The 27,430-nt window shown below is 29.3% G+C and overlaps 5 protein-coding genes across 11 annotated transcripts; 3 read left to right on the forward strand and 2 right to left on the reverse strand.

Annotated features, from left to right (window-relative positions):
* Nucleotides 1-392: 392 nt before the first annotated feature.
* LOC130664884 (A disintegrin and metalloproteinase with thrombospondin motifs like) lies at nt 393-6,351 on the reverse strand. Its single transcript, XM_057465063.1, has 10 exons — nt 6,316-6,351; nt 5,077-5,144; nt 4,814-5,014; nt 4,634-4,726; nt 4,280-4,358; nt 3,993-4,213; nt 2,771-2,913; nt 2,467-2,631; nt 2,158-2,304; nt 393-2,026 (listed from the first exon to the last, which is right to left on the reverse strand). The coding sequence occupies exons 2-10, from the start codon at nt 5,125-5,127 to the stop codon at nt 1,651-1,653; spliced, it is 1,476 nt and encodes a 491-aa protein (XP_057321046.1). The 5' UTR covers nt 5,128-5,144; nt 6,316-6,351; the 3' UTR covers nt 393-1,650.
* Nucleotides 6,352-7,093: 742 nt separating this feature from the next.
* LOC130664918 (A disintegrin and metalloproteinase with thrombospondin motifs like) lies at nt 7,094-11,365 on the reverse strand. 6 transcript variants are annotated; one of them, XM_057465115.1, is made up of 11 exons: nt 11,322-11,365; nt 10,746-10,832; nt 10,361-10,581; nt 10,098-10,298; nt 9,918-10,010; nt 9,564-9,642; nt 9,277-9,497; nt 8,896-9,038; nt 8,017-8,181; nt 7,707-7,850; nt 7,094-7,569 (listed from the first exon to the last, which is right to left on the reverse strand). In XM_057465115.1, exons 3-11 carry the CDS (start codon nt 10,445-10,447, stop codon nt 7,251-7,253), a joined length of 1,452 nt encoding a protein of 483 aa, XP_057321098.1. In that variant the 5' UTR covers nt 10,448-10,581; nt 10,746-10,832; nt 11,322-11,365; the 3' UTR covers nt 7,094-7,250. The 6 variants fall into 6 exon arrangements, with proteins under 6 accessions (XP_057321098.1, XP_057321094.1, XP_057321095.1 ...); XM_057465111.1 differs by having other exon boundaries at nt 10,746-11,219; nt 11,322-11,353; XM_057465112.1 differs by having other exon boundaries at nt 10,746-11,219; nt 11,307-11,350.
* A 1,863-nt stretch (nt 11,366-13,228) lies between these two features.
* Nucleotides 13,229-16,997, forward strand: LOC130665146 (transmembrane ascorbate-dependent reductase CYB561-like). 2 transcript variants are annotated; one of them, XM_057465436.1, is made up of 5 exons: nt 13,229-13,425; nt 13,679-13,781; nt 13,920-14,135; nt 14,932-15,140; nt 16,525-16,997. In XM_057465436.1, the coding sequence occupies exons 2-5, from the start codon at nt 13,745-13,747 to the stop codon at nt 16,843-16,845; spliced, it is 783 nt and encodes a 260-aa protein (XP_057321419.1). In that variant the 5' UTR covers nt 13,229-13,425; nt 13,679-13,744; the 3' UTR covers nt 16,846-16,997. The 2 variants fall into 2 exon arrangements, with proteins under 2 accessions (XP_057321419.1, XP_057321421.1); XM_057465438.1 differs by lacking the exon at nt 13,679-13,781 and having other exon boundaries at nt 13,232-13,425.
* A 174-nt stretch (nt 16,998-17,171) lies between these two features.
* Nucleotides 17,172-23,090, forward strand: LOC130665145 (chitinase-3-like protein 2). The gene is made up of 4 exons (XM_057465435.1): nt 17,172-17,668; nt 18,429-18,698; nt 20,269-21,214; nt 21,347-23,090. The coding sequence occupies exons 1-4, from the start codon at nt 17,610-17,612 to the stop codon at nt 21,524-21,526; spliced, it is 1,455 nt and encodes a 484-aa protein (XP_057321418.1). The 5' UTR covers nt 17,172-17,609; the 3' UTR covers nt 21,527-23,090.
* Nucleotides 23,091-25,264: 2,174 nt separating this feature from the next.
* On the forward strand, nt 25,265-27,430 carry LOC130664913 (uncharacterized). Its single transcript, XM_057465099.1, has 2 exons — nt 25,265-25,424; nt 26,956-27,430. The coding sequence occupies exons 1-2, from the start codon at nt 25,377-25,379 to the stop codon at nt 27,343-27,345; spliced, it is 438 nt and encodes a 145-aa protein (XP_057321082.1). The 5' UTR covers nt 25,265-25,376; the 3' UTR covers nt 27,346-27,430.

Genomic DNA, 27,430 nt, shown 5'->3' on the forward strand with positions numbered 1-27,430 from the left:
AATACCGTTCTGTATTATGTATATATATGAAAAATTATTAATATATATAAATATATCAAATTGGGTAAAAAATTATATATGTATACATATATATATATAAATTATTTTGATTTTTTTTAGATAGTTATCAATAAAAAAAAAAATGTTTTAGAAGCTTAATTAATTCACATTGAACACAATTTAAAATTTAATTTATTCAATAAATAATTAATCGTTACTTAGTTAATTAAAAAAAAAAAATTAGCAAAAAGTATGTTTTGAAATAAAATATTTAAATATATATTAAGACACTTGTGTATTCACCGCGTGACTATAATAATAAAATTTAGAAAAAAATAATTAAAAGTAAATATCAATTACAATTTAAAAATATTTAGTTTAAATTTTGTTTATTCATTGCTACACATGTATTATAATAATATATAATATAGTTTGTTGATAATCAATTATTATTAATGATTAATTTAAATTTATTAAAAAAAAAATACATTCATCCGGATAAAAGTAATTTTTAGGCCTACGTATTAAATAATTTATTGATGTTAATTATAAAGCTGGAAAATAAAAATTAATAAGATGAAATTTTGTTTTATTTTTAATTACGTACATAAATATAGGAGACTAAGCTATTGGAGTCGAGATAAATTTGGTACAAACTAGTGATTGCCTTGATTAAAAGAAACGATTCAAAATGATTAGAAACGATTCAATTTTACTACAATATAGATTATAATAATAGATACATTAATCATTGAGTAAATCGTTTTGTTTAATCAGGGTGTGATCGTTAACGGGATAGTAACATTTACTAAATATATAGTCAAGTTTACTACCCGTGTAAAAAAAATTGTTGAAAAAAGGTTAAAAAAGTGTTGACTATTCTAAACTTCAAAACTTGACACAATGACGACCTTTTTTCAAACGATTTTCAAACTTCTAAAAATGCACAGAAACAAACAATTGACTTAATACTACAAATTAACATTTTTCAGTACACAATTCGTTCAGAAAAAACGGATTTCGAACTATTTTTGACCATTTTTCGTTTTATCTTATCTTAATAATATTAGGACATTTATGATTTTTCCCCGGAATTTTCAAAAGTTTAAAAAACGTTCAAAAAAAGTTCGTCGTTGTGTCACGGTTTGAAGTTTAGACTAGTAAACACTTTTTTAACCTTTTTTTAACAATTTTTTTTACACGGGTAATTCAGTCTATATTTATTTCTATATTCAAATTATAAAATTTTATAAATTTAAATAACAATTAAAGTCCCAAGATAGTAGAAATTACACAGTTTCTATACCATAGTGGATCCGAATTACTGCAAATTACCGCATTTTACCGCAAAATACCGTATTTTACTGCAAATTTGCTGCAATCTACGGCAAATTACGGAAATTCACTGTAATTCGTGGCATTTTTACCGTAACACAATTAAATACTTCCTGTTACGGTAAAATGTAATTTTGCAGTAATTCCGCACGTTAACAGTAGAATACCGCAGGATTGCCGCAAATTCACGGTATTTTACCGTAAATTACCGTGTTTTATGATAAGTCTTCGGAATACTGTAAATTACAGTATTTTGCGGTAAATTACGGTAATTACCGTATTGTACCGTAGTTCGGATCTGCCAGGGTATATCGTTTATGATGAAAATATAAATTCAAAAATCTTAACTAATGTTTTTGAGTAAAGTTTCCTATGCTCTTTTCTCCGTGTACTGGAGTCATTTATAAAATTTTCTTGCACACAATTTCCAAGGAGACACATTTTACCTTGGCCACAGTAAGATCCATCAAGAGGCCCTATTGGCCACGTATGTATCAGACGAAAGCCATCACTGTTTAGCTCTGTCCGACAACTGTATTCTTTGCAATTATCATCTTTAATGACAGAAGTTGTGTTTGCTGTTCTGAAATGACACTGTTTATCTAAATCGATCAGTTTTCCAGGTAATATTCTCGGAACTGCGGCACCTTGCTCATAAATTTTGTTATATAAACAGCTAAGATTATTCTTACTGTAACATTATAAATTGATTATTAAATTTGGCGCTCTATTGGGTAATTTTTTAATTAATCAGTAGTTAATAAACATCACTATGGGTACGATTTGTTTATAAAACTAAATGAAAATAAAAAATTTAATTACACAAATGATTGAGTTAATTTATCTAAACTGCACTGTGACCATTCCAAGTATTTAGGTCCTAAATCGAAGGTGTTAGACGTCATAATAGTACCATCTTTTATTGGGCATTTGTTGAAATCTTTGCCATCATGACCAGAAATACCAAGCCTGAAGTTTACATGTGTAAATATTTTTTTTAATTCAAATTTCTAACTACGCGAATAATTATATATAAAAATTCTAGCCAAATCAAGCGTGACTGAGTAAAAGACGGCTGATTGGGCATGAAATACTTAAGATATATTTATTAAAATGCAGTATTATACGAACAAATGTCCTAGTTCATGAGCCGTAACACGAATACCCAAAAAATCACCGACTTCACGAACACATGCTGTCTTGACTACGCGTTTTGATTTGTGTAAAGTTTTACATGCCTTTGCTGGGTATGTTTTACCTCCAATTGAATACCCACTTTCTCCGAGCAGATTATTGCTTCAATATTAAAAAAAAAAAATTTTATTATATTCAGTTAATAAGTTGACTATTGTACGACTCTTAACTAATAAAATCATTTTGTTAAAAAATTATTGTTGATTAAAAGTTAAAAAATTCATAATTTTGAAAAACTTACGATGTCATTAAAACAGCAATATCGTAACTATCGATTGGAAATGCCCATTGGTAACTGTACAACCACCTGCCAACTGACCGCAATAGTTGAGTAGCATCGATTTTATCAGGTGCGAATTTCAAATTTGTAAAACCTAATGGGGCCTTTTAAAAAATATATTTATTTAATTAATAAGTGACAAACAATAAACTGAACTAATTTTACATATTGAGTGGTTGGTTAAAAAAGCAAATATTTAATAATTTGATTACTCTATCTAAAAATTCTCGTCGATTTCACACAAATAGGTCAAAAACCGCAATGAATTATCAATACAAGTTTATTAGATTCTATGTGGTTTTTGACCCATTCAAGAGGATTCTATGGAAATTTTTGGATGGGGTATTCGCGTAACGAGTAGACTAAATCAATCATTAGTTGAGAAGCGCAATATTTTCAACACAAATTAGTGCACATGCACGAGCATCAGCATGCATGCACCGAAGGGTGCACTACTGTGCGCCAAAAATGAGTGCTAAACATATTTTGATTGACGGCTAATGATTTAGCCTAAGTGCTGCGCAAATTACTTTATCCAACACATGTCTAATTCCCGTGATTTAACGCAATATAATTTTACTAAGCATGACGCTGACTTTAGACATTTAACGTTGTTTTTCTCGGTGCATTCATTACATTCTACCGGATCCTAATTACGGTAAATTACGATAATTACCAGCAGAATTACCGCACTTTTCGGTAAAATGGGGTAATTTACCGTAGATTGCCGCCTTTTGCCGTAAATTGCGGTAAAATACCATAACACGGTAAATTGCTGTATTTTACCGCAAATTACGGCAATTCAGCTGGATACCGTAAATTACGGTAATTACCGTAATTCGGATCCGCTAGGGCGTAAACTATTGTTTACATCTACTCTCTAAAAACGAATCAGTAGAAATCATGTGACAATCACTATTTGGAAGTGAATAGTCACTTACTGCCAGTGAAAAGTATGCTATTTCAATTACTGACACACTTTTCACTGGTAAACACTAAATAGTCACGTTTTGCACTATTTCAAATTTAAGAGAGTAGTGACATTGAGTATAATATCTGCATGATTCTACATGATGTATAAAATACTATTATGGACCAAGAATAAAAAAATATTTGCTGAACTTAAGCCTGGTTTATATTATTGGGACGAATCGAATTTAATTTATTTTAAAAAGATTATTACCTCAACTATAATAATCGCTTCAATATTGAACCTAAATTTTGGACTCTCTAGATTTCGAAACAATAAGTCTACGCCATTCCAAAACGCTAAAATATGTATTACAACATCACGTACATTACTGCCCAATTTTTTGAATAGCGCATTGTCAACAATTACAAGAATCTCAGGATATACTATAGTGGGATATGGTAGAGAAGAGTATGATGTCATCTGGTTCCTTGCTGCCAAGTTAAATAATTAATGATTATTATACTATGGCTTATTACTTAATCATATCAATAACTTACGAAATATCGAAGTTGATTTCCTGTTTTTGTCGTTCATAGTTTTGAGTCGGACAGGATTTTGATTTTCAACTACAGTGTTCTAAATAATTGAAAGTAAAATATTTTAACCGAAATTGCGCTATATTTGAAAATTCTTTATTTTACATTGTGGCTATATATTTTTTATTAGCAATCATTGATTCATTAGAAAAATGAAGTGAACTTTTAGCCAAAAATTCTGAAGAATTTTTTTTTTCATTTTTACATTTAGCTCAAAAAACAATCAAGAGTTTCAAAAGCATGTGGATTTTACTCTATTTTGCTCAGTTTTTTTTAAACGTTATTTAAATGGATATATTTTATAATTCACGTTACCTTTGCTTGGCTAGCATTGGGAGGTATATTACTCGGCGTAATAATTGCATAAGATTTGTTTTCACGCAAGTATGCAAGAGCATCTTTCATGGCCTGAATTAAATAAATTAAAAATGATTATTAATACAAATCTTTGATCATTATTCCAGTTCATTTAATAGTTGTTAACCAATTGCTTACGTCTTTATACTCAGTTATTTCATATCCAGTATCTTTCTCAGAAATTTTTGGCTTTTCTACTACACCATAAACAGGAGTATTTTCCGTTGCTAAAACTCCATCATCAGGAGTAAGCCATGATTTAATGTCATCGCCAAAAAGTTTTGTTTGCGTAACATGTTTCGCATTAGCATTATTTTGTTGTGCTTCAGATACATGAACCTTCAAAATTACATAAGTTTTAATAACATATACGTTTATCTTTAAATCTTATTAATAATTACTTCTTGCGACAGAATTCCAAGAACTGCACAGAAAAAAATTCTTCCAGTCATAATTTATAATAATGAACCTAAAATTCAATCTTGCATACATTTGATAATTATACACTTTGGAAATAATGATAAATATTTTTATTTTACAATATTTCTTAATTAAAATTCTTTAATTGTTTGGATTTGATAATCCAGCCACCATAAACAGGCGATTTGATATTGTAACGGGGTATAAAAACCTAAAATATTTTGTCACGATTAAAGATCGTGATGGGTGTAGGTACGAGTTTCATATAAAGGGGTTCTTACATTGATCAAGGTCCAGTTCGTATGCCCGGCGACTGTTCACCAAATGCTTAATTTATTCTATTTTATATTCGATTACACAATATTGTTGAAGACAATATTGATAACCCAGAGCGATTTCCAATCTGTGTGTGACTGATTTAATTTCACAATCAAACGTCGAGCGGTAAACGTAAGATCCTGTACCCCTTACTGTGAACTATCTGTCTGAGCGGCTAAACAGTTGGGAAAATAAGGGATAAAAGTAAGGTGGGTCGCCGAAAAGTATTCAAAATAAGAAACGTAAAAGAAAATTTTGTAATTTATGCATATGGTTTATAATTGATTTCAAGAAAAATTGCAAATGCAAGATAATGGTTACAATTATTTGAAAACTTAACTTCAACAAGTTTAGGTATAAGGTGTCAACGGTCTTGCAACAGGAACACAGGACACTTATTTTCGCTGCGTTTGCACGGTTATATGATGCTTTAATTGATGTATTTATTTATTGGTCTTTGCTCAAAATATAGAACGATTTGTAGCATCAATTTGTTTATTTTTGTTAAAAATAATCTTCGCGGGTTCAATAAAATATAATTTGGTTATAATATCCTCGCGTATTTCGCGGCAAAAAAAAAAGTATTTAAATCGATTAAAAAATATTCACGTGTTTTCGCAGTTAAATAGTTTCAAAATATTTAAATTCTTGACTTTTTGCGGTAAATATAGTTTCAACTATAATTTCAACAACAAAAAAAAAAAAAAATTGTGAGCTTTGAAATACCGGAAAAATTAGAGATTCGGTAACAAAGTCAACGTTTTCCCAGATTTTTCAGCTCGAAAAAAAAGTAAAATGTTTTGGGGCTGGTCCGTTAAGAAAAAAAAAAATTAATTTAAATTAAATTTAAATAAGCTATGAAAATTCACACAATTAAAAAAATTATAAGCTGGTGAACTTACAATACATTTATGAAGCAGTGCCTCAACATCGACCGTTTAGGTATTACTGTCAGTTCTACTAAATTTATGTTATTTTATATTTGCTGTTATCAAAGTTATGACTCTTTAAAGTGTTTGATGACTCAAAACGAAACTTCTTAAGCTTTTTTTCGTGATGTCCATTTATCTGTAATTTTACTGTCATCGGACATCTACGTCATGGTAGAAAACAAATTTAGAATTTCTAACTTCTCGCTAAGATAATCGAAGATTTTCGAAAAATGCGAAAATATTGTTATTTTTAAAGTGGAAATTTTTTTTCTGTATTCTTTAATAACAAAAAAAAAAAAACGTTCTAAAACGTTTAATGATAAATTTAATATTTTCAAATATGTGATTTTATCAGGGTCTAAAACATCGTGAGTTCAGACATTTTTAATGCATTGAAAACATAAAAAATTACGATAAGGTATAAAAAACGTTTTTAACTTTCCGCAATGAAAATTGAAAATTAAAAAAAATTAGGTAAGTTTTTTTTTTTACCCCGATTTCCGAAAATCGAATTATCATCAGATGTCGACGCTTTGAGGTCCTAGGAAGCAAGTCTGATCATTGTCAGAACGATCTACGAGTGTGTGTGTGTGTGTGTGTGTGTGTGTGTGTGTGTGTGTCGTGTATGCGTATATAAATATATAAGACTAAGCTATTAGAGTCGAGATGAATTACTTGGTACAATTCTTGTGGACGTTAACGGGATGGTAACATTCATTAAATATATAGTCAAGCTTACTAATGCATTTTATATTTCTTTCCATATTCAAATAATTAAATTTCACAAATTTAAATAACAATTAAATTCTCGAGATTATAAAAATTAGACAATTTGAATATCGCTTAAGTTAACAATATACATTTAGTAATTTTAACTCAAACTTTAAGTATACTTAAACAATTCCCTATACTTTTTTCCCGTATATACTGGGGTCATTTATAAGATTTTCTTGCACACAACTTCCAAGGAGACACATTTTACCTTGGCCACAGGAAGTCCCGTCGAGAAGCCCTATCGACAAACTAAACAATTTATAAAAGGGAGGTTTTAGATTTGTCCGACATCTGAAATGTTTGCAATTATCCTCTTTAATGACAGGAGTTGAGTTTGCTCTTTGGAAATGACACTGTTTATCTAAATCCATCAATTTTCCAGGTAATATTCTCGGAACTGCGGCACTGTGCTCATAGATTTCGTTGTATAAACAGTTAAGATTATTCTTACTGTAACATAATGATTAATGAATTAATTATTAAATTTGGTGCTCTATTGGGTAGTTTTTTAACTAATCAGTAATTATTAAACATCACTATGGATACTACTTTTTATAAAACTAAATAAAAATAAAAAATTTAATTACACAAATGATTGAGTTAACTTATCTAAACTGCACTGTGACCATTCATAGAACTTAGGTCCTAAGTCGAAGCCGTTAGATGTCATAATAGTACCATCTTTTACTGGACATCTCTTGGCATCGTAGCCATCATGAGAAATACCAAGCCTGAAGTTTACATATGTAAATGTTTTTTTTTTAATTGCAGTTTCTTACTAAGCGAATAATAATATATAAAGATTTCAGCCAAATCGAGCGTGAATGAGTAAAACAAACGACTGATTGGGCATGAAATACTTAAGATATATTTATTGAAATGCAGTATTATACGAACAAATGTCCTAATTCATGAGCCATAAGACGAATGCCAAAAAAATCACCGGCTTCATGAACATATGCTGACTTGACTACGCGTTTTGATTCGTGAAAGGTTTTACATGCCCCTGTGTTATATGATATACCTCCAAGTCGTTTTCCACTCTTTCGGAACAAGTCATTGCTGATGTATAAGAAAAAAAATAACATTTTATTATAATCAATTGCTAAGTTAACTACTGCACGACTCTTAATGCGAATCGGTTTGAGCCATGGCCTCGTCGATTTCGAGCGTTGGACTCGAACCCACGCTTTACAAGACCGATAACTATACAGTGCCATAAAGTACGCAACCTGGTACTTTATGACCTAGATGACAACCAAATCACCGCCGTCTTTCTTACAGCATCAAATAAATATATCAATTTATAAGAAATTTAATTTAGAATCGGTTCGAGTCATGGCCCTCGTTGATTTCAAAATTATTTTCGCCTTTTCTCCTCAACTATTTTTGTCATTACACTCTTGTTAGTTTACGAAACCAGGAAAGTTTGCATACCATTGTCCAGATAATTTAAGGGAGATTAATCCTGTGATCTTAAAAAATTTATGTAGTGTAATAAAAACGAAATAAAGAAACAATTTAGGCCAAAAAACCTTTCCCGTCAATCAATGAAAAATAAATGAAAGTTTTCCTGCACACGGAAAGATTGGAACCCGACTGGTTACTGTTCTGCACCCGACTCAGTACGGTGCTGGAAAAAAATGCTCGATTGTGGTGCAGCACCACACTGATTACTGTGCGGGACCTGACTGATTCGTGTGCTCATATCACTCAGTCAGGTCCCGCATAAAAAATATTATGGATTAAAAATACACAAGTTTGATAAGCGCTTACGATGTCATAAAAGCAGCAATATCGTAACTATCAATCGGAAATTCCCTTTGGTAACTGTACAACCAACTGTCAATTGTCCGCTTTAGTTGATAAGCATCTGTTTTATTTGGTGCGTATTCCACGTTTGTAAAAACATTTGGGGCCTGTTAAAATAATATATTGCATAGTTAGGATAGTAAGATAGTCTTTATGTGGCGAGGGCAATGTTTTCAGCACGAGTCGTAGGCTTACATGCACGGGCTGAAAGCCTGCGTGCAAATTAGGCCTGCATTGAATAAAATACTATTATGGATCAAGAAACAAAAAATATTTGCTGAACTTATGCCTATTTTTAAGTTATTGGGACGATTCGAATTTAGTTTATTTATAAAAAGTTCTTACCTCAACTATAACAATTGCTTCAATATTAAATCTAAATTTTGGGCTTTCTAGATTTCGAAACAATAAGTCTACGCCATTCCAAAATGCTAAAATATGTATTACAACATCACGTACATTACTGCCCAATTTTTTGAATAGCGCATTGTCAACAATTACAAGAATCTCAGGATATACTATAGTGGGATATGGTAGAGAAGAGTATGATGTCATCTGGTTCATTGCTGCCAAGTTAAATAATTAATGATTATTATACTATGGCTTATTACTTAATCATATCAACAACTTACGAAATATCGAAGTTGATTTCCTGTTTTTGTCGTTCATAGTTTTGAGTCGGACAGGATTTTGATTTCCAACTACAGTGTTCTAAATAATTGAAAGTAAAATATTTTAACCGAAATTGCGCTATATTTGAAAATTCTTTATTTTACATTGTGGCTATATATTTTTTATTAGCAATCATTGATTTATTAGAAAAATGAAGTGAACTTTTAGCCAAAAATTCTGAAGAATTTTTTTTTTCATTTTTACATTTAGCTCAAAAAACAATCAAGAGTTTCAAAAGCATGTGGATTTTACTCTATTTTGCTCAGTTTTTTTTAAACGTTATTTAAATGGATATATTTTATAATTCACGTTACCTTTGCAAGACTAGCATTGGGAGGTATATTACTCGGCGTAATAATTGCATAAGATTTGTTTTCACGCAAGTATGCAAGAGCATCTTTCATGGCCTGAATTAAATAAATTAAAAATGATTATTAATACAAATCTTTGATCATTATTCCAGTTCATTTGATAATTGTTAACCAATTGCTTACGTCTTTATACTCAATTATTTCATATCCAGCATCTTTCTTAGAAATTTTTGACTTTTCTACTACACCATAAACAGGAGTATTTTCCGTTGCTAAAACTCCATCATCAGGAGTAAGCCATGATTTAATGTCATCGCCAAAAAGTTTTGTTTGCGTAACATGTTTCGCATTGGCATTATTTTGTTGTGCTTCAGATACATGAACCTTCAAAATTACATAAGTTTTAATAACATATACATTTATCTTTAAATCTCATTAATAATTACTTCTTGCGACAGAACTCCAAGAACTGCACAGAAAAAAACTCTTCCAATCATAATTTCTAATAATGAAACTAAAATTCGCGCCTTCATAATATTGTTGAAGACAATATTGATAACCCAGAGCGATTTCCAATCTATGTGTGACTGATTTAATTTCACAATCAAAGTCCGAGCGGTAAATGTACAATCGTGTACCCCTTACTGTGAACTATCTATCTGAGCAGCTAAACAGTTAGAGAAGTAAGGGATAAAAGTAAACTGAGTTGCCAAGAAGTATTCAAAATAGTAAATGTAAAAGAAAATGTTGTAATTCATGCATATGGTTTATAATTGATTTCAAGAAAAATTGCAAATACAAGATAATGGTTACAATTGTTTAAAAATTTACCTTAACCAGGTTTAGGTATGAGGTGTCAGGTCTTGCAGCAGGAACACAGGACACTTATTTACGCTGCGTTTGCACCGTTATATGATGCTTTAATTGATGTACTTATTTATTGGTCTTTGCTCAAAATATGGAACGGTTTGTAGCATCAATTTGTTTATTGATGAGTTCAAAATAATATTCGCGAGTTAAATAAAATATAATTTGGTTAGAATATCCTCGCGTATTTCGCGGTAAAAAAAAAAGGTATTTAAATCGATTAAAAAATATTCACGTGTTTTCGCAGTTGAATAGTTTCAAAATATATAAATTCTTCGCTTTTTGCGGTAAATATAGTTTCAACTATAATTTCAACAACAAAAAAAAAAAATAAATAAATGTGAGCTTTAAAATATCGTAAAAGTTTGAGATTCGGTAACGAAGTCAACGTTTTCTCAAATTTTTGAGCTCAAAAAAAAAAAGCAAAATGTTTTGGGACTGGTCCATTAAAAAAAAAAAAAAATTATTTTAAGTTTAAATAAGCTATGAAAATTCACAAAAAAAAAAATAAGCTGATAAACTTACAATTTATTTACTTACAATATTTATGAAGCAGTGCCTCAACCTCGAACGTTTATTTATTACTGTCAGTTCTACTAAATTCATATAATTTTATACTTACTGTTATCAGAGTTATGACGCTTTGAGGTGTTTGATGACTCAAAACGAAACTCCTTAAGCTTTTTTTCGTGATGTCTATTTATCTGTAATTTTACCGGCATCGGACACGTACACCATGGTATAAAACAAATTTGGAATTTCCAACTTCTCGCTAAGGAAATCGGAGATTTTCGAAAAATTCGGGAAATCATTTTCACCTAGATTGTCAAAAATCGAGTTTTCATCAGGTGTTGACGTTTTGAGGGCTTAGGAAGCTATTCTGATTATGGTCAAAGTGATCTCTGAGTGTCGGTATTTATGTATATTACGGTGTCCGTTATTTCCAAAATTGGATTTTTTACTTAACCATTATATAAATCAATTATTTGTGATTCATAAAAAAGTCTATTCCAATGCCGTTTAACCCTGCCTAAGGAATGATACTTTCCCATTTTCAAACAATGAGAAAAATTTTATTACTCGCTTAAAAATAAGTGTTTAGCTATAACTAAAACTGTCACTTGATAGGAAATTTCCCGCTCTTCAAAAAAGGTATCCTATGTTTTTTTCGTGAATCTAACCATTTAAGAGATATTGAAGTTAAAAGTTTGATTTGTTTAAAAAAATTGGCGTTTTTGTTTGAAATTTTATTATTCTCTATCACACAGACATACAATTGAGCGCTATAAATTTTTTTATACGAAATTTATCGCTCTTCAACAAAGCACGATATTGTTATTTTTAAACTGTAAATTCGTTGTATTATTTTTTTTTGATAAAAAAATAAATAAAAAATGTTCTAAAACGTTTTACGATAAATTTAATATTTTTAGGGTCTAAAAAATCACGAATTCAGATATTCTTGATGCATCGAAAATATATAAAAAATTATGATACGATCTGAAAAATGTTTTAAACTTTCCGCTATAAAAATGAAAAATTAAACAAAAAAATTACCAAAAATATATAATATATATAGGGGAGGGTGGGGCAGAGCGGCCCCCCTGAAATTTTGACCAAAAAAAAAATTTTTTTTTTTTCGACTAATTACTATAAATCCGATATGTTTGCGCATTTTTACCCCTACGCATGACATTTGGGGCAAAATGGACAAGCCCAAAATTTTGAAAAAGTGATTTTTTCATATTTTTATCGTCAAATTAAAAAAAAATTATTATAATTCCACATTTCTAGCCCTACGCATAACACCTGGGGCAAAATGGACCAGCCGAAACTTCCGAAAAAATTATTTTTTCATATTTTTCGGCCGTTTCTCTATGTAAGAGGCAAATTTGGTCACTAAAAATTTATAAAAATTAAATTTTTTTTTTAGTTGATAAATTTTTGAAATAAAGTAAAATTATAGAATTGATTTTTTTTTTATTAAATAACAATTAGTAATTAAGGTAATCGAGAGTGAACGATTTTTTACGCTTTAAAAAATTTTTTTCGAGTAATATAAAACCAAAAATAGTTGTCAAGAGAAAGAAATACATTCTTAATGATGAAAACAATTTAAAAAAAAAAAAAACGAAAAAAAAAATTGTTTTTATCACTTTTTGAAGGGGGGCCGCTCTGCCCCACAAAAAAAAAAAAAAATTTTTCAGAATTTTGGCAAAATGTCCATAAATTTGTTCGAAATAGGACAAAAGTAAAGTGATCTTATGACACAGATCTCGATAATGCAGATCCCAGATATAAAGATTCCCTCGATATCTGGGATCTGTATTATCGGGATCATGGTTATTGCGATCTGCGCAAGAGACGCATGCGCTGTAGATTATTCTTTACAAGAGAAGGGGCTCCTTCATTGATCATCACAAGTACTTGTTGGAATTCGACTGTACACTATCTGACAGCAACTTACTGTACCTATTTTCAAGCCTTGTACATAATCAATAGACGCAATAAACCCGTGCGATCGTGCAGATACGCGCAATTTTGAGTAGTTAGTAGTAGTATACCTACAACTGTTACAATGTTATAAAGTAACTAAGTACCTGTTGATCAAAATATTTAAAAAGTATTCACAAAATAACTTACGGTAAACAAAATTAAACTATTTTTTTTTTTTAAATTATCAAATTTCTTATTATTTTAGTATCAAAAATTTTATATTTTACTTTCACTCAGATTACTTATCTTTATACATAAATTACAAACATATGTTTCTCATGAAATATATATTTTTTTTCCATAAAAATTTGATTCTACTAAAATTTCATATTTTTCGATAAAATAAAATTTCAAAAATTCTAATATTTCATTTATATTTTTAACTAAAAAATATTCCGCAGTTCTGTTTATAAATAAACTGTATTTCTCAAGAAATTATAATTTATCAGTAACTTATATATTTACAAATGTCTTATGATAATTACAATTATCAGTTATGTCAAGGTACAATAAATATTAATTATTATTTTACTTAAAATAAATTTTAATTTATTTTTAAATTTGAAAAATTTACTTGAGTTTTTTTTATTTTTCTTTGAGATTAATTTTAATTATTTAGTCAAAATAAGTTGATATTTATAGATATGGATCAAATCGGGGAACCTGCGGCTGAAAATTTGGTAGGATTTAAATTTTTATTGGGCGTTACCGAAGTAGTCGGACTTGTTTTAATAATATTAATGATAATATGGACTAAAAATTTCCAAGGAGGTTTTGCATGGACTGATAATCTTACGCTCCAATTTAATTGGCATCCATTATTAATGACTATTGGCCTCGTATTTTTGTATGGTAATGGTAAGTAATTAAAAATAAAATAAATTACTACTTATTCCTAAAAACATAAAAAATTTATTTTAAATTTCGCGCCTATTTTTTTTTAATTTATTCACTTTACCATTAGAAATTATTTAAATTAATTAAAATTTTTTGTAAGCATCAAATTCATTCAAAAAATTAAAAAATTTATGATACTGACGTGAGCCGACGTCTAATAACTTTTGGATTTTTTAAAAAATGATAAATTTCAAAAAAAAAAATATTTTAAAAAATTGCACCTGTAGTTTTTTTTAATTTTCTACGTGTGCATTTTTGCAGATTTTTTTTTTTAATTAAACTGTTGAAAAAAAAAATTCAAAAATTTTTAATTGTCTGCTAATTTCAGAATAAATTTAGAAAATATGATTTCACATTTTTTCATAACTTGTAATTTCTATGGATTCGAAAATAGGTAAAAAAAGTCTACAGCAATTTTGTAGGAAATTTAAAGGGCTACAAAAAAGGTCCTTAGAAACAAGTAGATAAAATAGAAATTTAACAAGTTGTAGCTAATTACACAGATAAAAAAAATTGAGTCATAAAAAGCGCTTTTTGTTATCGGAGTTATCGCAGTTTTTAATTTAAATCTTGTAAGTAAAGTTGGTTAGTCATCAAGTGATTGATAAAATCAAAAATTATTAAAACAACAATGATAAGCTGCAATAACAAAAAAAGTTAATTTTTTATTTATATAAATATGTATTGAAATAAATAAGATTCCTGGGATTTAATTTCCCGCAGTTGAATAACTAATATTTTTAAAAAATTTTTTTAGGTATGCTAATTTACAGATCACAAAGAACCGTACGCAAAAGAAGACTGAAGTTATTGCATGGAGGAATTATGATTTTTACACTTGTACTGACTGTGGTTGCATTAATTGCCGTATTTGATTCGCACAATTTAAAAAACCCGCCGACTCCAAACATGTATTCATTGCACAGTTGGGTTGGACTCAGTAGTGTCATTCTATTTGCATGCCAAGTAAGTTATGAATATATAGAGTAGAGGTATAATTTTTGGCCAGTTTTGGACACTTGGAAAATTTAAATAAAATAATTGGTAATATACACTAGGGTGGTCGTTAAAAATTTAATTTTCTTAGGCGCCCCATAAAAAGCTTCTTTTTAGTGAAAAAATACGTGGAGAATTTGGTTTTTTTTTTTTTAAGTAAAAAGAACACGTATCGCAGGACGATCAAAGTTCATTTTTCGATACAATCGCGGTTTTTTTTAAATATCTCATGAAATATGCAGATTAAAGGAAAAAATCATAGGAACAATTTTGTAGGAAATTAAATTCTTGACAAAAAAAGTCGTGTTCATTTTTTTTATAAAATGTGTATTTATGAAGATATTTTAAGAAAACTTTTTTAGATCTTATCAATTGAGCATTTTAAGGATTTTACGAATGTTAAAAATAACGTTTTTTTTTTAAATACAGACAACTTCATAACTCGTAACATATCAATCATTAATACTTGTTATCGTTTCTATATACTTAGAAAAATGTTATTTTCAAAATTTGTAATCCTTAAAACGCTCAATTCATAAGATCCAAATAAAGTTTTTCAAAATATCTTCATAAATACGCATTTTATAAAAAAAATGAAAATGACCTTTTTTGTCAAAAATTTAATTTCCTACAAAATTGTTCCTATGATTTTTTCCTTTAATCTGCATATTTGATGAGATATTAAAAAAAAACCGCGATTGTATCGAAAAATGAACTTTGATCGTCCTGCAGCACGTGTTCTTTTTACTTAAAAAGAAAAAACCAAATTCTCAACGTATTTTTTCACTAAAAAGAAGATTTTTAAGGGGCGCCTGGGAAAATTTAATTTTTAACGACCACCCTAGTATACACGATAGCATAAATTATTTTTAAAAATGATGGATACTTTTATCCCACTATAAAAATGAAAATTTCATTTTACATTTTTTCGTTAATTAAAATAAAGTTTTTAATGTCCAAAAATGGTGAAGTGACCACAATTGGTACTTCTATATATAAAATTATTTACTAAAGTTGAGAGATGAAAAAATTTCAAATTTTTTTTTCCATAGATAATAATGTAGCAGAAAAATTACAAGTATTTGATTCGAAAAAAATTAAAAAAATTTTTCAGTCTAAAGAATTTATTAGTCAAAATAGAAAATTTTTTGGAATCAATTTTTAACAAAAAAAATTTTTGCTGGCCATTTTACCCCATTGAAACAAAAACATTTTCGCTTAAAAAAATTATATAGTTCGAAAACAAAACTACAAAAAAAAAAATTATTTTGCACTGCCCATTTTACCACAAACTTTCCCAATTTACAAATTTTTTTTTAAAAATAAATTTTAATTTAAAAAAATTAATTTTCAGTGGCTGGCAGGTTTTATTTCATTTTTATTCCCTGGTCTTCACGTATCAATACGTTCGGCATATCTACCAATCCACGTTTACTTTGGAACCGCTGGATTTGTTGGTGTTATCGCTTCCTGCTTAATAGGACTAAATGAAAAAGCTTTTTTCGCATTAGAGCCAAAATTATATTCGCAATTCGTACCTGAAGGAATTTTGATAAACGTCATGGGCCTACTGTTTATAATTTTCGGAGGTCTTACTGTCTACCTAGTGTCTCATACCGGATACAAACGACAACCACGCACTGAAGATGATATTTTATTAACTGGACGTCAGTAAAAAATGTTATTATATATTTTGTGTCAAGTGATTTTAAAGTATATGTGTGCTAAATAGTATTAAAAAAATGCTGGTGCTTGTATTTTTTATGTTCTAATATTTATTGATGTATGATTCTATTAATAATATAATAAAAAATATATATATGTATAATTTACAAACTGAAAATCGTTTCGTTTTATAGATATATTAGAGTGGTCCTCAAAAGGGTGCACGCAAAAAAATAAATGATAAATTGAAACTAAGAGAGTTCGTCAGTGAAATTACAGAAAAAAAATCGATTCTTCAATAATGTCTACCTGGGTAGTAATTAATATTCAAATAATCAATTAATTAAGATAATATTCAGTCAGAATGTCATAATTTATATAATTAATTGCTGACATTTCCCTTCTTTTTTTATTAGTAACTATAAACTTGTAACTAAAATAATAATTCCCTAGACAAAACTAAATTCTAGTGACTTTTTTTCCAGTGCACAGTGACATGAATCAGCTGTTGTTGACAATTTATTTTCGACCTTTCACAATATAAAGATTATAATTTGAATTAATAAAAACATATATACTTAAATATTCACTACTTTTATTTAAAAAACTGACAGGGTATCAAATATTTAAAAAAAAATATTTGAATTATTTATTTAAGAAAGTAATTATGAGTTTACAATTATAACCTTTAATATAATTATAAGATGTTTATTATTTAATTAGTGCTTTTAATTTATTTTTAATTTTAATTGTTAATAATAATAATAACAATCAATGGTCAACCGAATTCCAGTGCCACAGGCAAAATACGAATTACTTACAACTGTACGGCAGTAAGTATTATATTTATATATTTATTTATCAAATTAATAGTTAATTTTTTTTTTAAATTATTCAAATTTTTTTATCATTAATTTTGTTACAAACTTCAAAAAATTTTTTTTTTCTTACTGATAATTAAAAAAATAATTAATTTTAAATTTCGACGTCAGAAAAAAAAATTTTAATTTTTTAAATTTAAAAATTTTTATATTAAAATAATTTTTTTTTAATAAAAAATTTGTTGTTTTTTTTTTTAATTAAAATTTTAATTTTTCTGTAGAAAATTTAAATTTAAATTTGATTTTAAAAATTCATGTAATTAATTAATTTTCAATGAATTTTAAATTCTAATTTAATTACATGCTCATTTAAATTATTAATTAATAATTTTTTTAAAATAAAAATAATTAAATAAACTTTTTTTTTTTTTAAATTCTCATTATCAATTTATACGACATCTATTTTCTTCGTTAATTAATAGGTCATCGCGTTATTGATTAAATCTATTATTAAAAAAAAAAAGAAAAAAAAATTACCTCACTTTTATTAAATTACCTCTTATTAAATACTCAGTATCGTTTGTAACTCTCAGCAAATAACAAGTACAGTTTAAAAATATATAAATTTATCATAAAAATTTTTTTTACTATTGCGCATAATTAGAAAAAAATTATTTGTCTGACTAAACAATTTTTTTTTTAATAAAAATAAGAAAGTATTCAAATACTTTGAAAAAATTGAATAATAAAAAATATAATTGTATATTTTTAGAACCAATTGGAAATCGCCAGTAGTGTGTCTAACTTTCGTGTTTATAGTAGTCGGTACTCTATTCGCGATAAGAGTTTGTTCAGACATTTTAACGCCGCGTAATTTAGAAACCGGTCCATTACTAGAAGTTATAATAACAACGGAAGATGCCACGATTGCTTCGTGGACACGCAGGGCTAGGATGTACGCCGAATCGTCGAAGGAAAACCAAAACGCAGACCGCAACACCACAATTGTCACATCATCATCATCCTTTGGAAGCTCTCCAAGGTAATATTATTTTTTTGAACCCGAATAATTTAAAAATTACAAAAAGTTTTTAAAATTAAAATTCCACCATTCGATGCATCGTCTCAAGATTCTAGACTACTTTCCTAGTAGCATTTTTAGGGAACCCTATCAAAAAAATCCATATGGGAATCCAGTCTAGATTCCTCTATGGGTTTCCACATGGCGTTTCTGAATGGATTCCCATATGGTTTCCTATAGGAATCCAGCATAGATTCCGATATAGATTCTCACATGGGTTCCTATGGGAATCTACACTCTGCCAAATCTATATGGGAACCTAGTATGGATTTTCATGGGAATTTTTACCTCGATTTCCCATGAAAATTTGCACCATCAAAATGGGAATCCAGCCCTGGTTGAGAAATCTGATTCATTTCAATAGAATTTGATCGGAAATTTACGATTGAATCCTATTGGAGTGAATCAGAAATTTCCGAAAAATATATTATTTTCTGATTAAAACCGATTAAATCCAATTCGAAATTTTTAATCGGAATGAATCGGTTCCAATCGGAAAATAACAACGCATTATAAATATTATTTTCTAATCGGAACCGATTCATTCCGATTAAAAATTTTGAATGGGATTCAATCGGAAATTTTTTTTTTATTTTTATGCACTTTTTCTGATTGAAACCGATTCATTCCGATCATACTAAAATTGATCCCAATCGGATTTCAATCGGACCCAATCGGAATTCTTAACCAGGGAGACACCCATAATTTCCTACATGGATTCTTATATAAATCCTTACACTCTTATATTAATTCCTATGGATTTCTTACATAAATTCATACTTTTCTATATGGATTCCTATGGGCTCCCATGCAATCCCACATGGATTTTTTTTATCAGGTCAGATTTGTTGCAGAATTACTTAAAATCCTTGCAGATTGTGAGCTGTAGGTACTGCATTAAGCTTGGAACGAATCTAAGAAAAAATTCGATAGTTGAAACATTTCTACAGCAATTCTTATCTGACATTTCTATTTTTACTTTCTTGCTTAAGAATTTCGGCAAACTGCATATACTGATTTTCATAAGTCTTTTAAAAAAATCTTTAGTAAAAACTTGATGAAATTTTTGTAAAGAATATTGATTACTTTTCCAAGTATTTTTCAAATCTTCCGTTAGAAACTTGTTTAAGATAATGCTACTAGGGAATTATTATTGTCAATTACTCAGAAAAAAATTATTTAGATGTACTGAGATCTAAATCCGTCATTTTATACTTAGATCTGTGTAAATTTACTTACACTAAAGCTAAAACACGCAACCTATCAAACAAATTTAAAATTTTGACTCTCAAAGAGATCGCGGGGCCTTACAGAAAAAAAAAATTAAGATCTGAGAAGGTTTGATTAGATCTAAAAAGATCTATCGATTTAACGTTGACCTAAAATTTCTTATCAGATCGTGTTAGATCTAAATTATCTTTTTTCCGGTTCATTTACATTCCCTATTAGTTTCGCGCCAATGAACAACCGCTTTTCCATATAAAAATTGTGTTTTTGCCACGTCAATATATATGTATATTTATTTTTACAGTAGCAAGATACTGGTCTGCTACTACACCCTACCGAGAACCATGAACACGACGAAGGAGCTCAGTCCAGCTCTCATTGACCCTAATATTTGCACGCATATTATCGTGGGTTTTGCGTCTGTGGTGAACTCTACCCTCAGTTTGGGCGCCAATACAAAAATTTATTACGAAATATCTTCGTTAAAAAAGCTCCAGCCCAAACTGAAGGTCATGATTTCCGCTGGCGGAATAAACGAGCTAACCCAAGGCTTTCCTGAGATGGTCAAAACTCACGCTAACCGTAAAAAATTTATAAGATCTGTCTTAAACATAACCAAAGCCCTCAATCTAGATGGACTGGATGTAGATTGGGAATTCCCAGCTTGGTTAGGCAACAATGAGCGACAAAAAATATGGTTCGTTCAACTTCTCCAAGAGCTTCGCAAAGAATTCGATCGATCTGGCAGAACATTAATTTTATCGGCGGCAGTTGCTGCGCCCCCTGCTATTGTCGACGAGAGTTACTTCGTCCCGAACATTGCTGAGCACGTTGACTTTATCAACCTAATGGCTTACGATTATCATTATTATGTATGGTATTTACCCGTAACTGGATTGAATGCCCCGCTCTATCCCAGATCGTCAGAAATGGGCTACTCTGCGACACTTAACGTTAATTATTCAGCCCACTACTGGATTTCCAAAGGAATGCCATGTGATAAAATAGTTGTTGGGATTCCCACTTATGGGCACTCGTATCAGCTGGACAATACAGAGAATCATGGAATTATGGCGCCCGCTAGAGGGTTCGGAAGACTCGGAGTCGATGGTTTCGTGTTTTATCCAATGATTTGTTGGTTACTTGGCATCGGGGGTAATAAAGTTTATGACGAAGAAAGTCAAGCGCCTTATGTTTATAGATATGATGAATGGATATCTTATGAAGATGAAGCTAGCGTCACAGCAAAGGTATTCATTTCATTGCATTGAACATCATAATTTAATTGGATGTTCGCTTATAATTAAACTGGCAATAGCTGGTTAATCAATATGATTCCTATTAATACTAATAGACAAACAAATTTATTGTTTCATTCACAGGTTGAATGGATAAAAGCCAATGATTTCCGAGGTGCCATGATTTTTTCACTAAACACTGATGATTGGAGCGGATCATGTACAAACATTGATGGAACTACTAATGAAACATTCCCGCTGACACGTATACTTGCTAATAGTCTATTTAGTACACAAAATAGGTTAACCTCTCCGGGGTTATAATGCCAAAGTAATTTATTAAGGGCGTCATTAGACAGTACCCAGTATATTTTAAATTGAAATCCAATCGATTAATTGGAAAACTCCCACGAACATTCCGATTAACTGATTGAATTTCAGTAGGATTCAATCAGAGTTTTTAATCAGACCTTTCATAACCTTAGTAACATTTTATTAATTAATTAAAAAAAAATTAAACCATTAGTTTACAACAGAACAATGTAATTATAATTTCCCCAAGATAGATTTTACACAAATTTACTTACAGTTCTAAATCACCTGGGTAACGAAATTTGTTAAATAAATTTTAACCTACAAAATTTGGAATTTCTAATTGTAATCTTGACATGGAGATTTTACTAGAATTTATTTAACAAATCTTATTAAACAGGTGATTTAAAATGACTAAGTAATTTTTTACAAATCTATATCCGGATGAAATTATAATTACGTTGTTCTTTTTATATTAACTGATAGCTCTCTCAGAAAGTAAGTCACCGTCGAGCTCCGTCGGAAATTTTCGGTTTGTAATGATAATGTGTCGTAACGGCGTGAGATCCAACTCGTTTTTTAAGGGTGGGGGTAAAAACCGACAGTGACTTACTGTCTGGAAAGACTTTACTTTAATATTTTTTTTATCGTTAAGTCTGCAAAAGAATGTGCTTTTCTTCCACCAATTTTCTACAATTAAGTCATTACTACGCATGCGCATTAGTGCAAAATCATGGACTATCATAGCTCTATAGCTATATAGTTCCATACAACTATTTGTCCCAAAAAAAGTTTGGGATTTTGCCCGACCACAATTATTCCTTCTCTACCACAATATTTGGATTTGCGCATGCGCAGAGTATCTTTTTCAGAATATTATAATAGAGAGGGAAATGACAATGGTGGGAAAAATTCCCAAGCTTTTTCCGGGACGACTATAAGTAGTGGGAGAAAAGCCCACTCTTTTGCAGACTCAACAACAATTAATAAAATTTGAGTGAGGTTATAACGGCTTAAGGTTATGGGAGAAATTAAAACAGTAGTGGTGAGGAGGGGGGGAGGTATTGTCTTAGAATACCTTCACATAGTATTACGCAAATTCCATATTAATATTTACAATTTAATAGCATTTGTTTACGTAAATCTTGCTCAATGTAGTAAAGAATACTTGGATTACTAATAAACATAAACAATAATAATAATTATAATGATAAAGTGGAAATTCAGGATTAAAGATTTACATTTTAATATATTAACTCATTAACAAACAATTGAATAACTACGCACATACTGCACTAATTTGTTGATTCAAATAGACAATTAATTAAGTATTTGAGATATTTATAAAGTTTTAAATGCAGTTTAAAAAATATACTATACTAAATGAAAAAATATATAACTTAGTAATTAATAGAAAAAAAGTGATTAATATCATGCAATACAAAGCAATTAAAGAGGCTATTATTTAAATCAAATAAATAAATCAATGGGTTGTAGTTTTAATCAAATTAATTACTTAATTAAGATATATTAAAAAAAGTTGTTGAATTAATTTTAAATGCTTGGATGTTGAATTTATAATTCAAAAGATAATATTTTTTTTTACTTACTAATTTAATTAATGACAGTATTAATTACATTATAATACATTAATTTTCCATTAAGAATTAATTACTGTAATTATAATGATTACATTGGTGTTGTTATAATTGCTCAATGTGTAATAAATAAAATTTTATTCTATCAGAATTATTGTGTTAATTATTTTTATCAATTACGGGCAGAAGAAATTTATTAAGAATAGTAATTTACTGATAGGAGGTAAAGTAGAAGGGAGAAATCAGAAATGGACCCTGCCCTGATAGCCACCCTAACCGTAAGTCAACTACAAGCTACTGCCGTATTCTAAAGGTAACTTAAAGGAATGTGTTGGAGAGCAAGCAGTTACCTTTAAGGGGATACGCTACCGGACCTCTTTCTCACACTCAGAAAAATAAACGGGACCGTCTCTGTTGCACTCGTAGAGTAAATGAGAATTTTAAAACAATTTTTCTCGGAGACGAATTAGAATTTTTAAAAATACGTAATTTCTAGCTCTTTGTTAAGGTTTCAAAAAACGCTAAAGGCTCTCTATTTGAGGTTTCCAGTGTTTGTCCGTGAATTAAATTGAATTGAAAATCGGTTAAGTTACCCCTTAAGTTGACAGTAAATTGTCTGTAACTTGAATTCAATTTGACTACAAGAGTGATTGTCAGACAATGACGTTGTTGATTGAACGTTTCACTTCAAGTTGGCGGCAAGTTTTTCTGTCAAATTACATTTAGAAGACGGCAGTAGATTTGCAACAACTTGCACGCAAGTATTATCCAGCCGAGGCTTACCAGAAACTTGTCGTTAAGTTAGCCGAAAACGTTTCACTGCAGAATTTGCTGAGCAAATGTGTGATAGCCACCTTATTCACAAGTTACCCTGATAGCCAAGTTGGCGAGAAACTGGCGAAAAATGATTATGCTGTATCACAATACTTACTACGCGCGAGAGACTTATCGATAAATTTTCCCTGATTAAAAAACTGAATTCGATCGAATTAAACAGAATTAAATTTTTAATTCTATTTAATTCAGATAAATTCTGTTAATTCGGTACCTAACTTCAAAATGAATTCTGTCTAATTCGGCAGGAAACCCAGAATTTGTCAAAATTAAAACGAATTTAAATAATTCTATTCGGTTTAATTCTGATTAATTCGAAAATAGTTCTCCGATTTCTGGTTCTGAATCCGAATTGAACTGAATTAAAATGAATTTGAAATTTTTAAATCGGATTTATTCTGTTTAATTCAAATTCAAATTTTCAATTCAGTTAAATTCTGTTTTGCAGAATTCGACAGAATATAACAGAATTAAAATTTTTAATTCGATCAAATTTATTTGTTTAATCAGGGTTAATAACAATTACTTTCATGCATTATGATAATTTTGATGCGGCATAATAATTTTTTGGATGCTTCACTCCCTGTTTTAAGTTTGGTCGACAGCATATTAAAAATTGCTAGGTTTCGAGCCGACATTTTTCTTCGTATATCAACTAAGCATTACTAACATTTGTTGTTTTGTTATGGTAACTATTTAATATTATTTCTCAAAACTCATACTTCAGCAATAATAATAACAATGCTTTTTTAGTTCACCCTTACAAATAAAGAAAGTACTAGTGACTATTTTAGTTTGTTTATCATCCAATAGTTCCTGTAACTACTTTTAATAGTCAACGCAACTACTCTGACAATGTAGTCACCGTATTTCACTACGCATAAATAGTTTCTCCAACTAATAACAATATCGGTTAATCGATTGAACTGTGATACGTTACTTTAATTAACATTAAAATGGTGATTAATAAAACCACTATTAAATACTTCGTCTAATGTATTAACGATTGTCAAAAGTTTGACAAACGTGTAGTTAAAAACACTAAGATAAAATTATAATCATGATTATAAAGATATAAGTCGTAATTTAAATACAACGGCGTTATAAAAATGATATATTGAAAATAAAATCTGTAGATAATTCAGTGAGCTATTGAATAGAAGATCAAAAGTAAAGTCATCTTAGATAATTGAGATATTAAATTGATAATTTTCCTTATTTATTGTGATTACTTAATAATAAGGAAAAATTCTCTATTCTAAACATAGATAAACGTGAGTTTGAATATAAAAAATTCTAATCATTTCCTCAATGCTTTGATATAAACATAATTTGCAACAAATCTAAGCTCATAATATTTTCGATTTTCAACGAGTTTAGTATTTTTACAATAATATTGCGATAAAATATTTTTCTAAAATAAATAGAAAATGTTGAAGTTATTTTATTTGACAATTTTCGTCTGTTTATTTAAATCGGTAAGTTTATTTATTTTATAATTACAGTAGAAAATCTGACACTGCATATATAGATCAATTAAAATCTCGAGTCAAAACACAAATTCTACTTTTGTACTCAAAATCCTTAATGAGAACTATGAGGTCTAAATACGAATAATTTATCGATTTTAAATTATAAGTATGACCTCAAATTCCTCAACGAATGAAAAGTTATATTTCGGATTTTGAATGTACCTGAAGATCGGAACGTTTTTCACGCAACGAAAATGAAAATAACTCATGAAATTTGTGTCTAAAAGCGACTTAAGGGGTTACATGAGTTTCTTCCGTGAAAAAACGGCCTATTTTAAATAATTTTTTTTTAATATAAAAAATAAAATATTTAATTTAAACTTTTTACTGGCTTAAAGATACAGATTTAATAATTAATTACAGAAATTTAAAAAAAAATATTATAAACTCTGCCATTGTGACGTCATTTCCGGCGAGCCTTCGGAAAAAAGGTGCGTCCGCGTTGACAGCAGATCTCGTAGCAGGATCAAAGTGAAAAAAAGTGAAAAAAAAAATTACGTGTTTTAGTTAAGACTTTGAACTAGAACTTGGACTAAGGAAAAAAAAAAAAAAAAATGAAAATGGGATTTTTGGCAGAGGTTTTTACGAAAAAATTCAAAATTTGACAAAAATTTCGCGGCATTTTTTTTTTTTTTAAACAGTTGTATTTGAAAAAAAAAAAAAAATCCTTCGTCCAAGTCCTTGTAAATTGTATCTCGGAGACCTGTGTAAAATTTCATCAAGATCGGTTGAGTAGTTCTCGAAAAATCTTGACAACCGACTTTGAAAACACAGTTTTGAGTAAAACGCGTTTAAAGTTTTGAGTGAAAAAAAAAGCTATCCGAGCTATCCTTGAGCAGGCAACTTGTTAAGACTGTACCTCCGAAACTGTTACTCGGATCGACTTGAAACTTTAGGACAATATTCTAGAGATGTCATAGAATTTAATAAGATAATAAAAAAAAATCGATTTTTTGAAGTCGTGAAACCCATGTAACCCCTTAAAGGAGTAGTTGAGGGTGGCCTGTCATTTTCGGGTGACGTGTGAAACATTTCCGAAATCTAGATCCAGTAAATTTTTTACTTTTCATTTATTTTTTCTTATTTTCGTTCCATGAAAAACGTTTCGATCTTCAGGTACATGACTTTGAAAAATTTAAGGTAGAAAAGGGAGGGGAGAGAAGACGTCTAATGAGATTTTTGAGATTCAAATGTGGATACAATTAATCCTGTATGTTTTGAGTATTTTGAGGCTCTAATCCAGATTATGTTATTCCAGTTTAGTCCTCAAAGTGATAAAATTGGTCATAACTACTTTGAGGATTAAACTAGGATAACTTTCTATACTGTTGTCAATCTTAAAATTCTAAATTGATTCTCAAAAAAACTTAAACCCGAATTCGTTTTTTGACTCGGGATTAGATATTAAAAAATGAAATTTGAAAAATTGAAAATCAACAAAAAGTATCAAAATAACTTCATTTTTTTTTTTAATCAGACATATTCGTCAGTAAATAGTGAAGTGCCATGTCCACGACTAGAACTCGAACTTGAGGATGGAAAAAGAGAAATAAAAGATGTCGACGCCTTCATTCCACTGGTGGATGATATGAAAGCATCTAAAGAAAACGGTACTTACTACCATTTATTTGGAGATGAGGGTGATGAAAAAAGTATAATGTATTACGTTCGTTGTAAGGAACCGGAGATACATTTAACGATGTCAGACTTGGCTGAATTAACTAATAAGCTCCTTATGCTCAGGGAAGCTGATCGTTCATTATTTCATTTCGCTGTTAATAATTGTCCGAATTTCCTCGGCAATTTTAAGACATATGTACTCAAGTCAAAGATACAACTCTGTTACTTTCCTCCAGATTCATTGTAATATTTTATAATTACAGAGAATTATTTTGTAAATATATTTTGTAAGTTATAAGAAATAAAAATAACATAATTTGGTTGAAACTAGA

Source organism: Microplitis mediator, chromosome 3, assembly GCF_029852145.1.
Source record: "Microplitis mediator isolate UGA2020A chromosome 3, iyMicMedi2.1, whole genome shotgun sequence".
In the NCBI taxonomy this organism is placed as follows: Eukaryota; Metazoa; Arthropoda; class Insecta; order Hymenoptera; family Braconidae; genus Microplitis; species Microplitis mediator.

Bases quoted from the DNA above. Each gene is read 5' to 3' on its own strand.
- LOC130664884 (XM_057465063.1), bottom strand. From the start codon at position 5,127: ATGACTGGAAGAATTTTTTTCTGTGCAGTTCTTGGAATTCTGTCGCAA. The intron at 4,214-4,279 runs GTAAGTTATTGA...TTAACTTGGCAG, and splicing joins GAAATCAACTTCGATATTTC to CAAGGAACCAGATGACATCA. The intron at 2,632-2,770 runs GTAAGTTTTTCA...TTAATATTGAAG, and splicing joins ATTGCTGTTTTAATGACATC to CAATAATCTGCTCGGAGAAA.
- LOC130664918 (XM_057465115.1), bottom strand. From the start codon at position 10,447: ATGAAGGCGCGAATTTTAGTTTCATTATTAGAAATTATGATTGGAAGA. The intron at 10,299-10,360 runs GTAATTATTAAT...GTAATTTTGAAG, and splicing joins TTGGAGTTCTGTCGCAAGAA to GTTCATGTATCTGAAGCACA. The intron at 7,851-8,016 runs GTTCGTATAATA...TGTAAACTTCAG, and splicing joins GCTCATGAATTAGGACATTT to GCTTGGTATTTCTCATGATG.
- LOC130664913 (XM_057465099.1), top strand. From the start codon at position 25,377: ATGTTGAAGTTATTTTATTTGACAATTTTCGTCTGTTTATTTAAATCG. The intron at 25,425-26,955 runs GTAAGTTTATTT...TTTTTTAATCAG, and splicing joins TCGTCTGTTTATTTAAATCG to ACATATTCGTCAGTAAATAG.
- LOC130665146 (XM_057465436.1), top strand. From the start codon at position 13,745: ATGTCTTATGATAATTACAATTATCAGTTATGTCAAG. The intron at 13,782-13,919 runs GTACAATAAATA...TGATATTTATAG, and splicing joins CAATTATCAGTTATGTCAAG to ATATGGATCAAATCGGGGAA. The intron at 15,141-16,524 runs GTAAGTTATGAA...ATTAATTTTCAG, and splicing joins TCATTCTATTTGCATGCCAA to TGGCTGGCAGGTTTTATTTC.
- LOC130665145 (XM_057465435.1), top strand. From the start codon at position 17,610: ATGGTCAACCGAATTCCAGTGCCACAGGCAAAATACGAATTACTTACA. The intron at 18,699-20,268 runs GTAATATTATTT...TTATTTTTACAG, and splicing joins TCCTTTGGAAGCTCTCCAAG to TAGCAAGATACTGGTCTGCT. The intron at 21,215-21,346 runs GTATTCATTTCA...TTTCATTCACAG, and splicing joins AAGCTAGCGTCACAGCAAAG to GTTGAATGGATAAAAGCCAA.